Source organism: Pteropus medius, unplaced genomic scaffold (assembly GCF_902729225.1).
Source record: "Pteropus medius unplaced genomic scaffold, Ma_sr-lr_union100, whole genome shotgun sequence".
NCBI lineage: Eukaryota > Metazoa > Chordata > Mammalia > Chiroptera > Pteropodidae > Pteropus > Pteropus medius.
In genome coordinates, this window is record NW_024340699.1 from 16,460,275 (window position 1) to 16,476,667 (window position 16,393).

Below are 16,393 nucleotides of genomic sequence, written 5' to 3' on the forward strand. Positions count from 1 at the left end.
GCGTGGGGTGCGCACCGCGTCTCGACACATGTTCGCGGGCAGGTCCCTTCTGTCCCCGCGCTTCCTGGGGTCCCACAGCTCCCCCCTGCGGTGCCCAGCCCCACGCCTGCTGGCGGGGTCCCTCGTGCGGTGCCACGCGAAGGCCTGGTGAGCCCAAGGCACCGGCCAGGAGGGTGACGTGCTGTCGGGGGTCCCAGGAGATGCCAGTGAAGGAGCCAGGCGCGTTTCACACTGGCCTGCCCCCTGCCCGGTGCCCCCTGCCCCGTGGCAAGTCTGGTCAGCTGGGGTGCCTCCCTGTGCGGTCACCTCGCCCAGCTTCCCTGGGCGGCTGGCTCTGCTCTGCTGCTTGCTGACACATTTAGCCTCGTCACCGTTCAACACAAACCATCTTTAAACAAAAATAAGAGAAACCACCCTGACCTTTCCCCAAAAGGGCCGTCCATGTCTAGATTTCTCCCCTAAATGTCAGGGAGCTGAGTCTCCTCAGCGTGGGGGGGAGGGGACAGCGGGCTGACACAGGCTGGAGCAACACCCTGGGGCCCCCGCCAGGCCGCCTGCCCATGTGGGGGGAGGAGGGCTGACCCACAAACAGCCGAGCGTGGGGCGCCCCCCAGATGCCAGGCTGCGGGGCCCTAACTCGCCGCGAGAGCCAGGTGTCTGCAGTGGTCAGCGCCACAGCTGCTGCTCTGACAAACGGCTCCCCTCGAGTCTCACCGGCGGCGAACGTGGCCCTGGCCAGCCCTCCGCGGCTGCGGGGAAACGAGGCCACGGACACACGGGGGGAGGGGAGAGGGTGAAGGGTGGCCACGGTGCTCCCCACCCAACCCAAACCAGGGCAGCCAGTGTCTGCGGCCCGCCGCTCCCGGAACCTCCAGCCGAGCTCCCCAGTGCATGGAGGGTCCGTGTCCTCGCTGTCAGGATGTGCCACTGTGCCGCGCCGGGCCATCCATCTCCGCTCGGCACTCTGCCACGTTCCAATGCCACCCGGGCCCCAGGTTCCTTGTAAATCACTCTAATTAGGGGCTGCTCACTTAAAAGCAGAGCACAATTTTTTAGAAAGCAAATTGCCCAGTGAGACGTGCTGGCTGTGGCCAGGAATGTCTGCGGCGTCTGCTTCCTCTGCCCCAGCGTGGGAGGTGACAAGCTGCGCTGTGGCCCGTAGGCGCCCTGTAGGAAGCAAGAGGCTCAGCCACGATGAAGATGCTCTGGCCTGTCGGCCGGCTCTGCACGCTCCACACTCAGACCGCGGCCTGCTCGCCCCCAGGCCGGGCCACAGCAGTGGGGGTGGGGGGCACTGTGGGTGGCGACAGCCCTGATTCAGGGCCTGATGGCGGCAGGCGCCCATCCCACTCTGCTGCCTCCCACTGGAACAGTGGCTCGGCCTGGCCCCCCGGGGGCCACTAAACACCATCTCTGCCCTCGGCCCCTCGCTGTCCCGACCACAGGACGGCCCTGGGTCACCTTTCTTAGTCACGGTGCCCAGGGCCCAGTACGGCCACAAAGGGGAGCCCAGGCTGCCTGTCCCCCAGTGCTCCCCACTACAGGGGTGCTGGGACTCATGCAAGATCTCCTGCCGAGGGTGCTGAAGAAACCCCATAAACGAAGAAGCAGATGCAGCAGGGGACGGACAGATTGAACCCACTGAATGTTGTGGGCCCCGGTCCTGATCTGGACAAAATCCAAAGAACACTACAGAACCATCCGACGGTCAGGACCGTCAACACTCCTATTTCGAGGCGCCGGGAGCTGCCCGCACTGCGTTTTTGGTGATGGTGGTTGTTAATGAGAACGTCCCTACTGCTCCAGGAGGTGGCTGACGCCAGGGCTGTGGGAGCCCGAGCATCTCCGGGTGCCTGAAGGGAAAAAGGTGATCAGGAGACAGGACGAGAGAACCGGAACTTGCCCGGAGAGAGGCGACAGGACACGCGAGGGCTGAGCACTGTGCTTGCGACTGCGCCGCAGGCCAGAGGAGCCGAAGGTGCACGGGCGACGCAGCCCGTCAGAGCTGCAGGGTGCACGGGGCGGGGCCCGGGGCGCGCGCCACAGCGAGGGGCCCTTAAGTCGGGTCTGTGCTGCACCCCAAAAAACGAGGAGGAACAGCAACGAACCCGACGCGGGAGGAACCAGGGAGACTCTGAGATCAGGGCGCCGGAGACGCCGAGGCTGGGCCTGGGGCCCCGCGAGCGAGCGCGGAAGCCGCCCAACTCGGCAAAACCGGGAAGGAGACAAATCAGCAACGCCGGAAACGGGACGGATCCCGAGGCTGTTAATAAAACAAAAACACGGCAGAAAACAGTCACGTTCATAAGTCCGACATCTGAGAGGACGTGGGCAAAGCCCCAAGGCTCCCAGATGCGGCCCAGGCGGCCGAGGAAATGGAGTTCGTGACTGGAAAGCTCGAGAATGTTATCAAACACTTAAATGAAAATACCAACTTCACACAACCCCCAAAACCAGAAGAGGAAGTGTTCAGAACTCCCCCCAGCATTCACCCGATGCCCAAGTCCACGCGGTGCGGGTGCACGCGGGAGAGAAACGCGGACCCGCGCCCCGGCGAGGACCGGCCCGTGCGGGGGAGCGCACCGGGCACAGCCGGGAGGGGCCCGCTCTCCCGGAAGCCTGGCCCGGTATCCCATTCCGGCCGCGTGCTCGCTCGGCCGACGCACAGGGCCCCAGAGCGGGCAGCAGGCGGGGAGCCCGGGAGGCGCCCGCAGAGACGCCGGCCCACCTCCGGCCGGAGCACCGGGCCGGGTCAGGGAGGCGGCGCCGGGCGCACAGGCAGGGCCGGGCAGCGGGACAGCCCTGGTTTCAGGAGAGAGACTCTGACCCACACACCTCAGGCCTCAGGCAACACTTAACTCCACACGTGCCACGGACTGAGCGCCTGTGTCATGCGGGGGGCGAAGCCGCGGATGGGAGCGAAGCTCCGCGGGGCACACGTCTGGCCCAGGCCTGGCATCTGCGCCACAGCCCCTTGCGGAGGCCCCCAGGCCCACGGTCTGTCTGCTCGTGGCTGCGCCCACACCTGGCCTAGAGCGTGAGCGTGACGTGGACACCTGTCCTTCACGGTACCCACCACGGACGCAATGGTGTGCTGTGGTTCTCTGCTGCGGTCTGTCTGGCTCCCTGAGCACAGGCCCAGGCCAGGCCTGACTGAGGTCACCTGGGGCCACGGGGAGGAGGCTGCAGCCAGGATGTGGATACCCCAGGCCTGCTCTGCGTCCGGCACCGCTGGGCCGATGGTGGCTGTTCTCAGCTGTGAAACGTCACGTTCAGGTCTGTGGAGACACGCCCAACGGGACACTCGCTCTCTACGGCCGGGAGGCGAGGGGCGGCGTGCAGGAGTGTGCAGTCACACTCGCTCACACACGCACGCACACCTCATGCACACATGCTCACACACGACTCATGCACACATTCACACATGCACGACTCATGCACACAAGCTTACACATAACTCACGCACACACGCACATACACCTTTCCCCACAGAGGAAACGGACTCACTGGACCACACACGTGCTGGTGGCAGTGGTGGCTCATGACAGTTTCCTGCATTTTCCAGAGTTTTCACTATGACTGTGCGTTCTCTAAATTGCATCTACGAGCGCTGAGCACCTCTGAGGACAGGTGAATGAGCACACCGCTGCGGACACCTGAGCCTCGCTGCTCGCCGGGGACGCGTGAAGCCTGGCTGTGGTGGGGACGTCCGTGTCACCTGCTGGCTGCTCCCCGGAACCACCCCTGTGGGAAAGTGCCTCCTCCATGGACACGCTGAGGACATGCTGAGGCCAGCCGCTCCGCCTACCTGTGCCCAGGTATCTGCTAGCAGTGCCGTAGACACAAGTGAAGTCACATGCCGCCTGTGCTCTGCAGGACAGACCTTCTAGCCCATGTGCCGTCCTGCGGGCGGCTGCTGGCACGTGCTTTCAAGCTCGCGCCTGGCTGTCCACTCCCTCACCCCGGCCCCCGGGGCTCCCACGTCCCAGGCCCCCTGCGCAGGCCTCCCTGGCCCTCTGCTGTGCCTGCCAGCCCATCCTGTCCCTGTCAGAGCCTGGTCTCCCTCCCTCATCCCTCGAGGCCAGGCTGCGGGGCGGGGGGGGGCTGCCCTCCAGGTGCATCCCTAGGGCGTCCAATGCGGCTCTGTCCAGGACCGGTGTCCCTCAGGGCAGGTCGCGCAGCTTGAGGCCACTGTCCTCTGGGCCCCTGGAGCCCCGTGCGGGCAGACCCAAAGGAGGCCCAGCAGCTACGAGCGAGCGGGCGGAGGGCATGGTGGCAAGTGGGTCAGGACAACTTGGACAGAATGTTGAGAACTCTGCCCGGCACGAAGTTCCCAGAACGGAAGCTCAAGCGTGTCCAGCACGGGAAAATAGCTCAGCCAATTATTCCCGCTTAATTGTGCTAAGAAAAAACGCCCAAATACAGCCTGTTCTAATTATACCGAAGTTATTAGAATTCACCGGCCCGCTAGGGGTGACCTGTTCCAAGAGCGATTGGAGGGGAGGGCGAGGCCAGGCACCCCGACAGTTGCAGATCAGCTCAGGCCCACGGTTATTATTATTATTCTTTTTTTACAGCGCTCCATCCTCCCCTCGAGCTCCGGCTCAGATCCACACGCAGCTGTGCCCGCGTCCTCGTGCGGGAGGGAGGCAGGGCGCGCACGGAGTGGCGAGGACCTCAGCGGTCATCCCAGAGAGCCTTGCCCACCAGAGGTGGGTGCCTGAGGCCGAGTTCGCCCAGCGGCATGGGGCCAGGCCCGGGCAGAGGGGCCCGGTTGGGGAGCGAGGCCACCGGGCGTCCCGGGCGGAGGAGGGTCGAGGGCGGGAGGGACCAGGTGCGTGGGTGCCGAGGGCCAGCTGGCCTGACTCGGGGCGCCACCTCCTCCCCTCTCTGAGGGGCAGGGGCCAAGTGCGAGGAGCCAGCCCCAGGATGCAAGGGGCAGCTCCCCGACTCCCGTGAGAGGACCACGGGGAAGTCCCTGCCTCCACGTCTCCTCGCGAGCACACGGCCTCGGGTGACCTGGAGCTGCGTCCAGGGCGAGGGGACCGAGACCCGTGTGGCCGGAGGATGCGCACGCCACCCCCGGCCGCTGTCCCGTCGCTGTGTGGCCGCAGACACGTCACGTCAACACTCTGGGCCCGAGCTTCCTCCACGTAAACGGGGATGTGTGTCCGTTCCCGCTCCGGGGGACACGTCAAACGCTCGGCGGGAAAGGAGAAAGGCCTCACGATGACGTCGTCGGCGTCGCCTGCGAAACTACAACGGGGAAGAGGCAGAGGGGCCGCAAAGGACCGAAGCAGAAACCCCTGGAACAGGAAACGGAGCCGTGGAGAAAGTAAACACGACCCGAGCGGTTTCTTCAGGTTAACGCAGCCGCTCACACCTGGTCAGGAACGACCCAGAGTCGACACTTACTCGTGTCCGGGGCGGCGGTGGCAGCAGCAGCATCAACTGTGCAGGTGTCGAGAGGACGAGGGAACAGCATGAACGTGACGCCCGTAAAGCTGACAATTTAGATTCTTTGAAAGACACAAACCACCGAAGGTCGCCACGAAAGAGGAAACCGCCAGGAGTCTGTCTGTCAGAGAAACTACGCTCGGGGCGCGAACCTCCTCGCAGAGAGCTCTGCGGGCTGGGTGGGCGGTGCTGCTGGGGAGCCCTACCCTGCGGGGGGGAGACGCCGCCTCCGCACGGGGCGGTGAGGGGCCTGGGCTGGGGCGACGCTTTCCAGCTCCGTCTGCAAGGCCAGCGTCAGCACGAACTGGGAGCAGATGCTGGCGTCAGAGGAGAAGCTGGGCTCGGGACTTGGACGGGAGGGTCCTGCAGAGTGCGGTAAGCAGCTGGACATGGCCGGCCACACGGGACCCGCCCGGAACGCACGGCTGGGTCACCACCGGGAAAGCGGGCGACGTCCCACGTGCTTGGAGGAGGAAAAAGCCTGCGGCCGTCTCCAAGGATGCAGAGAGAGCGCGCGCTCACACTCGACACGCCCCCGAGGGACCAGGGCTGCCGGGCTCCGCGGCTCAGGAGGGGGGCTCCCCGCCCGGCCCGTCACCAGCCAGACCAGGTCAGCCTCCCGGCTCCGTCCAGCGCTGTGGAGGGGACGGGAGGCTGACCTGGTCTGGCTGGTGACCTGGTCTGGCTGGTGACCGGGTCAGCACTGTGGAGGGGACGGGAGGCTGACCTGGTCTGGCTGGTGACCTGGTCTGGCTAGTGACCGGGTCAGCGCTGTGGAGGGGACGGGAGCAGGGACCTGCTGCCGGTGACGCGGGACACGAAGGCCGTCTCCACCCTGTGACAACAGCCATGCTCCCCCCAGCTCCCAGGCCGGCTGCTGCACGCGGCTCCACTTCCGTCCCCTCGTCAGCGAGCAGCAGGCGGGACGGAGCAAGCGGGTGCACAGGCCGCACTGTCCAGGGCCGCGCTCGGGGCGCTAGTGCGGGGGAGGGTGACGGGCGTTTAGAGGGACTTAGGGCCGAGGCCAGTGTCTGAGGTCGCCTGTGGCTCAGAGGCCTCTGGGGCGGCTCCCAGCCTTCCCGCCGCCAAGAACCAGGGGCCTTCGTGGGGGCTCCGGCTGCACCGTTGCCGTGGGAGACGCCGCCGCACCGGGAACCGCCGGAGCTCCCGCCGAGGCCCTGGGGCAGACCCAGGACGTGCCCTGGTCCCTGCCTCCGCACGCCTGCCGCGGTCTTTGTCCCGACCACCCCACGCTCCCCTCTGGCGTCGGCATCATCTGCAAACTGCCTTGTTCCTCATCTTTGGCAGGGCCGGAAACCCGACCGTGAAAGGGAGTTTGCTTTCTTCTTCTTTAATTAGGGCCTGGCACTATCGCGCGCGGAGTTTATGGCTTTGTAGGTCTTGTGTTTCTGACGCTAATTGCTCACAAAGGCTTTCAAGCTGCATTTCCATCTTCGACTGCCACGCCGGGACTGAGCGGGGGCGGCGGACCTCGCGCCTCACACGCGGCCTTTCCACCTGCACGCGCCCCGGTGGGGCTCCCGCGTGCTCCCCGCGGGACCACCAACCGCTCCGGGGCTACGTGGCAGGTTCTGGGGGGTGGGGCAGGAATGCTTCCACCACGAATCCCTAGACGGCTCCGTGGCACCCATCCCACAGCCACTGCCGCCTGGGGCCCCCGAGGAGGGCCTGGTCGCCCACCCGGGGACATCGCTCCTGGGGTCCGCCCGCCGCACACACTGAGCAGCTCCCGTGCAGCCGAAGACCTCAGCCCGCCCCACCGGCCCCGCAGAGGAGCCCGAGTCAGCCCTCGGGGGGCGGGGGGCAGGCCGCGGCATCTGGGGTGTGAGCCGACTGGGGGAGCTGGAGGCTTGGCCCGAGGGCTCGCCAGCGTGTCTGCGGTGGGCAGTTCATGAGCACACAGCACAAGGCACCCCATCGCTGCATCTGGGGCGCAGGCCAAGCCCCGGGGGCCTCCTACAGGAGCACAGCCAGGTCCCTGCATCGGAACCGCAGGGTCTGTCACAACTCCAGCCGCTCACCGTCAGGGCCTGGCCACCTGCTGGCCTTGCTCTAAATGTGCAGGACGGGGCGTGGTGTTCCCGGGGCCGCGCCCCCCGCACTTGGCTGCTCCGTCCGGCGCTCTGCCTCGCCGCCCCAGGTCTGTGGTTCTGCCCACTTCCGCCACCGCCAACGGCCGCCAAGGCGGGGAGGGTGCTCGGGAAGTTCGGTTTTCTGTGAGGGGACGGCGCACGCGCACATGCCGCGGGAGCGGAGAGGCACCGTGACGGCAGAACCGCGGTGGCAACATTCACGCAGAGCAGCACATGTCACCGTGGCTGAAAGGCAATTTAAAAAAGACGGCGATTTTGGAAATTCTGGATGCATCTTGGCTGGTGTGGCTTAGCCGTGCCCGCTGCCGCTGGGCTGTCAGAATTCCTGGGAGAGAGTGGAGGCACACGCTGCACAAACCCCCCATGGCCTGCGGGGTGACAGGCTCACAGCTGAGCCTCATGCTCCCGTGGGCTGTCAGGGTGGGCACTAATAGGCAGACCCCCAGAGGGGTCTCCGTGAGACCCCTACAGGGTAGGTGAGGAGCTGGGGCGGGGAAGGGGCCCCCAAGGCTGTGCACAGGGCACCTTCTTGCTATGCAAGGGGCTGAGCGCCCAAGGCTGAGGGCTGGCATGGCTCTGCACGCACCGAGCACCGGACAGGACAGGGTGGTGCCTAAGCCGCCTTCTTTCCGGGATTCTGGGGTACTTGGGGGTCTGGGCTTAGACAGGGTGGGCCTCTCCACACGTGGCTCCTCTGCGACGGGCCAGATGGCCATCTGGCAGGCTGCCGTCAGGATGCACGGCCAAAGAGCTGAGTGGGCAGACAGCCACGATCACTGTCACCTCCATCCAGAGCCTGTACGACAGGACGATGGGGGAGGGGGGCCACAGTGACACTCAGGGCCTGTCTTGCCCACGCTGGACACAGGGCACTGCCCAGGCTGGGCCGAGCACACAGGCAGGGCATCCTCCCACACGAACCCCATGGACAACTCGCTGGACGCTGCCTACTGCCCAGGCATGATGTGCTGGCTGGGCTGGGAGGCCCCACCATTATCCCCAGCCCTTCTGCAGCTTTTCTGAGGCTGAAGCAGGGACGCGCTCTAAAGTGTGACTTGATCCACAGGGGCCACGCAGGGAATACTAATGTGGGCGAGGCGGCGGCTGTGACCTTGGCCAACCAGACAGCCTGGCCAACCCAATCCCTTCAGCTGTCCTGACGGCTGGAGGTCAACAAACCAGAAAACGTCGGGACCCACGGAGCCCACTGAACTCTACGCCGACGGGAGACAGGAGCTCGCCTCAGTCTGTCCTCCAACTCCTGGGTGTCCGTGAGCCGAGAGGTCTGGGGAGAGGCCGTCACGTCACCGCCTCGGGCAGAGGTGTGCAGGGCCGGGCTCTGCCCACGGGCCGGGACGAGCTCTAAGTTGGCCCACGACCATGGAGATGCACAGCACGCTCAACTTCACCGTAAAAGTGACACACACGGGGAGCCCTTTGCTGTGGCTGAACTTGGGGACATGCTGTAAGGTAGCAGTGCCCGGAAGTGCTAGGAGCCAAACGGTGCTCAGGCCACGGAGCAGGGGACAGGCAGGCGAGAGATGGGTGCCATGCCCCCTGCAGACGGGAAGGCGCTGTGCCCTCCAGAACCTTCTTAATGCCAGCACGTCCCTCTGCTCCCCTTGGCTGCAGGGGCTCCACCCTCTCACCTGCAGCACGAGCCACCCAGGTGTCGCAGATGTGGATGTCACTGGACGGCAGCAAAGCCCCTCAGCCGCCTCTCCCTCCAGCTCCCCAGACACGTGCCCTGTTGGGGGCCAGTGGAGCACAGCCAGGCGGGTGTGGCGTGCCCTCACTGGCAGCACCTCACCGCCAGGCTGGACGCCGCCAAAGCCACCAGGGCGCGCCCACACCCAAGGGTGCCCGTCCAACAGGAGTCCTTCGTTCCCCAGGTGTCCTCGAACTGAAGGGCTTCCCAGAACCCAGGGTCCAGTACAGCAAGAGGGCGCAGGGCCAGGGATTGGCGGCCGAGATCTGGGGGCCCCTGATCCAGCTGCAGGCCGTGTGCCCGGGGAGGCCCCGCAGAAGGAGCTGCGTGCGCCCGCATCATCCCCAGACCTGGGCGCAGGCCGCGCTTCCCACTCTCGTCAACAAAGCGAGAGGGGAGCGCTGCGTGGTCCGCGGTGCCGTCTGCCGAGGCGGCGCGGGCAGCGCTTCCCCTTCCGCGCTCCGGGGGGCCGGAGCGGCGCCTGCGTGCGGACCGCTCACGGGCCTTCCTCGCCTGCAGGGGAGTCCACGTCCTGCTGACCGTGCTGCATCTCCACTGACCACGTTCACTTAAAAAAGCAATTTCGAAACACATTCTGCAGCTGATTTGCTCCTCGGCCCCAGAATGGAATACAAATCATCTCCGTGCATCCGGCAAGTACCTGTCCGTGATTTCATTTCTGAAATAATTCTTTAAAGGGCTCGAACGTCCCCAGCTATCCCGGGAAAGCGTAGGCACTGCTGTCTGGGGCTGTCTGGGGGTGTCTGAGGCTGCAGACCTGCCCCAACGCTGCCTGTCCTTCCGTCAAATACCAGGTTTCTTGGGGACACGCCCCAACGTGCGCGACGTGCAGGGGCTGGCTAGCTACAGGCACCAGAGTGGCCCCAGTGGCAGTGCAGGCGGGGTGGGGGTCCTACTCGGGGCTGTGGCTCAGGCAGACTCGGAGGCCCAGCCCTCCCCCGGCATAGGGCGGGAGACCTCGAGCTGTCACCTGTCCCGCATGACTCGCTGCTGCGAGTGGCTGCCCTGTGCGGTCAGGGGGGCAGTTTCCAGGGGGTCGCTGCACTCAGCTCCCCTCCGGCAGCTGTGCCCACCCGTCTCCTCAGAGCAGATGGGCAGCTGTGGTCTCTTCCCAGCCATAGACTTGGGCGACCCTGTGCCCTTTGGAGCCACGTGACTCACGCCTGCTAAGGCTGTGTGAGGGCCAGAGTCCAACGAGCAGGCGGCTGGTGCCCGGCCGACCAGCGCCTGGGTGCTCTGGCCCAGCGACAGACAACGTGGGAAGAGCTTACTGTCCGGAGCCCGAGTGCCTTCGGGCGACTTTGGAGTGGAGGCAGATCAAGCTGAGACAGCCGGACCATCAGGCGGGGGCTGGGGAGGCAGATGTGCAGGGCCATAGCTGGGGGTAGCCGGGGACCCTGAAGGTGTCTGAGCAGAGGCCAAGTCGCCAGGCCTGCTCGGGACAGTCTCGGCAGCCGCGGGCAGGGTGACCGCAGCCCGGATGCTGCCCGCCCGCGGGGCTCTGCACTGACACACGGACTCCTGTGGCGAGAAGGCGCTCGGGGATGTCGCCATGTCCACTGGCCATGAGGGCCCTGACCGCCGGCTTGGAGCACCCAGGCCAACCCTGGGCTGTGGGGCAGCCCATGTCCGGGAGCTCGCACTGGGTGCCAGGGGCCAGGTGATACTATGCGATTTTGAAAGTTAATTAAACTGAGTGGTACAAGGTATAACAGCCCTGGAAGTTTATTTCCAAGGAGCATTTTGAAAGAAAAGGCGTAAATCTAATAAAAAGTTTTGCGAGGCACTGCATTAGCGAGTAATCGCGTCACTCTGTCACCCGCATCTGCAGCCGGCTGGCTACCTGATGACGGGCTCGCTCCAGCCTGCCACCTGCTCCAGCCCTGGCCAGCCGAAGCCCATGGCACTCACCCCTCCGGGCCCCTTGGGGTAAGGCTCTGAGCCCACTGGCCAGGAGGGGCTGTGCCCAGGGTCAGGGTGGAGCGCGAACCAGAGCCTCGCGCCCGGCCACCCTTCGGCCCCTCGGCGCTCCAAGGGCACCTGCAGCAGAGCTCGCTCCCAAGGGAGGCTCCCATGGTCCCCCCCGCCCCAGGCCTTGCCCAGTGAACGCAGAAGTGCGCGAGCAGGCGATGGTGCTCCAGACGGCCCAGCTCCTCCCTGCCTGACAGGACGTGTGGTGGCACACTCAGGACACCCAGGTTTGGATGTGCAGTGTGACCTTGAAACACCCTACTGCTAAACCCTGACCACAGGGCTGGGGTGCACGGATGCGGTGACACCCACCCCTCTCGTGCAGGCCACCTTCATGGAGCCCGGGTCTCACAGGGCTTGGCCGGACGAGCTAGGCCACCTCCTCTCCTGCCCGGGCTGCTGGGCCGAGACCCAGGGTGGTCGGTTGTGGAGATGGGCAGGGCAGGCTCAGGCTGGTCTCCCTCCCTCCCCGGGGCCTCTGCGGGGCCAGAGCATGCGGCGGGTGGACGTCTCCCTTCCCACGGTCGCCCGAGGCCCCCAGTCACCCCTGTGGTGCACACGGTCTCCACCGAGCCTTCTGGGTATGGGGTAGCAGCGGCCAGACCAGGGTCCAGGTCACGAAATGAACAGCAGCTGACCAGGTAACAGGGAAGGTCAACCCACCAGCTACCCAGCTGAGCACTCCAGCCCATCCCTCTGCCCCCCGGCGGGCAGCCCTGTGTCCTGGCAATGCCACTGCAGGTGCCGAGCCACTCCTGCCCCTGCTGTCCCCCGACCGGGGGGCTGCCCCGGATGTGCTGTGTGCTTTCCTGAGGCGCAGGACAGGCCACACCCAGGCAGCCACCCCACGACCCTGCCAGCAGAGGAGAGGGATGGCAGAGCCGGCCAGGGGGAGGGTGGGGAAGGGAGCGCTGGACGGGGACAGTCTCGGGGCTGAGGACCCGGCCTGGCTCCAGGGCCGGGCGGCCGACGTCTTGTCCCAGGACCCTGGGGGTCTATTTGGAGGAACAGATTCTAGGACTTACAGCCACTCCCGCTCCCCATCCAGTCAGCCCAGAAATGCGGGATGCCCGGGGCGTCCGGCCTGAGGCCAGACGGGGGCTCTGCGGCCAGGCTCCCGTCCCCATCACAGACCTGTGGGTCTCCGGCTCTGCACCTGCCCGGGGCCGGGACGTGTCACGGGGCCTGTGCCAGGACTGGGGCTGGCTGCCCCGTAGGCCCGGGCTCTGTCCCTGGATGCGTAACTGGGACAGAGGGAACAAGTGTTTGGAAAAACGCACGTTTCCACGTGATTGCTTTTTTTAATAGGTTGGTTTAACGTTTGAAATTTGATTTAATTTCAACTTGATTTTCCTCAACACGGGCTGGGCTGAACGCCAAGGAAGTTGTCACCACAGTGCCTGTCACTGATGGCGAGGACCCTAGAGCACGGCCCTGTCCCCGGGTGCCAAGCCAGCCAGTGTGCTGGCAATGTTCCACCGGGAGCTGGAGCGGGAGGAGCCGTAAGACCTGCCCCCAAAGTTCCCCTCCAGACCGCAGTCCTCGGGGGAGCGGGAGGCAGAGTATAGAGCGGGCAGCTGCAGCCCAGCCAGACCTGCCTGCTCTGGAGCCCAGCAGGGACGCTGGCCTCAGGGGACCTCGGCTCAGCCGCCTGCTGGCTTAGAGCGTCTCTGGACAGGCGCGAGCTCTGGGTCCTCAGTCCCCAGGAATTCCATGCTGGCCGGTGAGGCGGAGTTGGGTGAGGTGCACTCTCGTGTGCAGGAATGGCCCAGGCGTCCCTCTGTGAGGTGACACACGGGATTAGGGCAGCTGCCAGTAGTCTGTGCAGGGATAAAAGGTAGAAATGTTTCCACGAACACCCCCGGGCAGACGACCGCTCTGAGCCTCACGCGCACAATGGGCAACTGCACCTCAGAGCTGGGAGGACCGAGTAAAAACTCAGTCCAAGGGCCCAGTGCTCTGCTGGCCAGGCACACGCGCTCAATGACAGCTCTGTCACAGTGTGCTGGCGTCCCCGCTGCCCCCGGAGGCAAGCCCTGCACCCTGGCCACGTGGCTTCCGAAACAGTCTGCGTTTTCTCGTTCCACGCCTCTGAGTACTGGGTCCTCTGCCTATCCCTGCGCCTTCCCATCCCGTCCACACTCCTGTCCACCCAGCCGTTCACCTGTCCACCCACCCCTCCATCTCCCCACCACTTACTGAGGGCCTACTATGTGTCAGGCGCTGTTCTAGGTGCTAAGGACACATCTGGAAGTAAATCAGACAACGCTGTTGTTCCTGCAGAGCGTGTGTATTCTAACGAGATAGATCAAAAAAGCACTAAAATGTCCAAGAAACAAAAAAATAAGAACCAAAAACAACAACAACAAAAAAAACGAAGCAGGGGAGAGCCTAGACAGACAATGGTTTTCTTCCAGACAGGACAGTCACAGAAGGCCTGTCCACAAGGTGACCTTTGGGCAGAGCCCTGAGTGAGGCCATATGACCTCAGAAAGTGGGGGAGGCAGACCCTGGATCCTGAGGCTGCGCCTGTGTGCTGAGTCTGAGGGGCCCCCAGCGCCCGATGTGCCTGGACTGGAGCTCGAGGTGGAGTCCGTGGGAGGGGCGGGGTGGGGCTGGGCGCCCCAGTTTGCAAGCACCCTTCTGGGCCCTCCTGCCAAGTCCAAAGGCTAAAGGCAGGACCTGCCTGGACCCCTCCGCCCCGGCGAGCAGCACGGATGCAGAGCGAGGGCTCAGAATGCGGGGAGACCAACCCCCGGGTCCTGCTTATGAAGGAACAGGTGTGACAGCGGTGCTGTCCCCCACTTCCAGTCTCCGGTGCCCCCCACGTTCCCTGCAGGCCGTGGCGGACGTGGACTGACCACCAGATCGCTGTCCCGCCTCCTGCCTGGCCAGACGCACTCAGACAGGTCCTCGGCACCTGCGGGCTGCTTGCCTCCCCACCCGACCCTGCTGCCGGGGACATCCACAGCCCTACCACACAAGACCCGTCTCTGCCCCGAGGGTGGCTGCGTTCCCTGCCACTGCTGCCTGTCTCCTGCTGTCCAGACAGTGACCACCATGGGGGTGACCATGCCGAACAGCTCCCCTTCTCTGGACTGCTCTTTCTTAGCTCAAGGTGGGGCTGGTGTGAGGACTCAGCAGGGGGCAGACTCAGGTGCCAGCACGCCCAGGCTCTTGCAGAGCTGCCGGGGGCCTCTTGGGCGATCCCACTGCCCCCGGGACTCGGCGAACAGGAGAGGCCATCTCTCTCTCCAAGGCCGTCTACCTCTCAGAGCCTAAAGTACGACTGTGCTGGGTCCCCTGGCGGCCACTCATGGGTGCCTGGAGATCCCTAGCGGGGGCCACCCTGACAGAGGCACCCACGGACTTTACTCACTCGATGCCAGGGGCACCACCCCAACTGTGACAGCTGAAAACCGCCCTGACACTCTAAGTGTCCCCTGGAGAAAAATCACCCCAGGTGAGAGCCAGTGCCCGGAGACAGCTCCCCGTGCCCGCGGAAGGGGTGCAGGGCCCGCCCCACGTCGAGGGCCTGAGTGTGGCGCTCCCGGCACTCTGCCCTCGCAGTGGACACACGCCGGACCCCGGCTGTGCCAGCCCAGCAGTGCATGTCCGGCCTCTGTGACGTCAGCCACTCTGTCCGCAGAGCACGATGGACGGCTGCCTCGCTGAGCGAGCGGGCCGGCCACGCGGATCTCTCAGCGGCAGCCGAATGCGCGACGCTGCGTGCCAGGTCTGTTATTTGCTCAACGTTTTCCTTTAAACCGACCACCCTCATTAACTTAAATAAACTGGACTTGGAAGGAGGCTTTTTGTCACTGGAACGTGCAAACGAACTCCACACTGCATAAACGGAGCGATGGCAGAGACGGCGTCAGCAGAGGGGCGCGGGCGCGGGCGCGGGGCCTGCAGCTGCTTTTGCGGCCGCTGCAGGGATCGGCAGCGCCAGACGCGGCCACACCAGCCCCGGGCAGCGCCTGCACCCGAGGGGCCCGGACACGGGACTCCGCAACGCCTCCCCCTGTCCCTCCCGAGACAGACCAGAGCCCCGGCCTCCACGTCCGTGACGCCCGCTCGCTGCGCCCTGGGAAAAGCTGCTCAGCGTTGTGGACAGCAGAGGTACGTCGGGGAGGAAGACTTGAAGGCCTGAGGGACGTACGATGCCAACGTCGCTCGGTGAGCGATTGGCCTCCTGGTGACCAGAGCCCCGCAGGCCGGTCCCCGAGGCGGCCTTCCGCAACCCGACGAGACTGAGTCCACACGGCCCATCAGGACGGACCCTGAGACGCCCGTGGGACGGGGCGCAGCTGCTCTCGGTGGCCCTCGTGGTGGGCACTGGAGGCCAGGTGGAAGGGTGAACCGCGGCACTTGGCCGTCTGTTGGGGGTGCCTCTGGCCAGGACCGCGGGCCCCAGTCTGCTGACCTGGTGCCAGACGGGTTGAGGCGCTGCCCCACACGTCACAGCGGGTGTGACGAGCGTCGTTAACCCGGACGCTGTCCACGGTGCCGAAAGCTCCCCACGGAGCTCAGGGTCATAGCCTGAGCCTCGTCATTGAAGCGATTCGCCTAGTACGGAGCTTGGAGCCCGGTCTGAAGACAGAGACGCGGACGGGCTCTGCGTGGACGACAGTCACTGCCACGCTGCTCACGACAGTGAGCAGACACGTGAGTAAGTCCAAAGAGGGGCCAGTTAAACGTCCGACCACGAGGAAACGCGCTAATAAGTTATGACGCAGCCACAAAACGACGACCCTCAGACGCCGTCAACGCGAGGGGCGCTGGAGCGCGGAACGCTCACCACACGGCGCTAAACGCAGGGAGCGGACCCAGAGCCACTCGCCATGGCCCCTACTTGCCAGAGCACAGAAGCCCACACGGGGGCGGTGACGGGGCACCACGGGAGGCTCCTGGTGCGGTGACATCGCAGGAGACAGATCACGAGTGGCTTAAGGTCATTCTGTGTACTTCATTACGCTTCGATAGACTTCCTACAATGACTGTGACGACTGCAAAGCCACAGACACTGCTCTGTGTGTGGTCCGACGAAGGGAGTTGGCTGGAGCCCCTGGCACCCCACATCCCGCACCCTGCACCCACACCCCACATCCCACAGCTCACA

At 65.2% G+C, this 16,393-nt stretch overlaps 1 protein-coding gene across 10 annotated transcripts in view; it reads right to left on the minus strand.

Annotated features, from left to right (window-relative positions):
* Window positions 1-16,393, minus strand: part of MAD1L1 (mitotic arrest deficient 1 like 1) — a 243,216-nt gene that overhangs the window by 3,194 nt on the left and 223,629 nt on the right. For 5 of the 10 annotated variants that reach the window (XR_005656530.1, XM_039879516.1, XM_039879506.1 and 2 more), the window contains one exon: window positions 8,185-8,322. The exons of 3 other annotated variants lie outside the window; for them this stretch is intronic. Coding sequence is in view for 5 of the 7 variants with exons in the window: in XM_039879516.1 (XP_039735450.1) it covers window positions 8,185-8,322 (138 nt within the window). In the remaining 2 variants the exon portion in view is untranslated. Of the gene's footprint in view, window positions 1-8,184; window positions 8,368-16,393 lie in introns of those variants that run through there. 2 more of the 10 variants (XR_005656529.1, XM_039879551.1) reach the window with 2 other exon arrangements.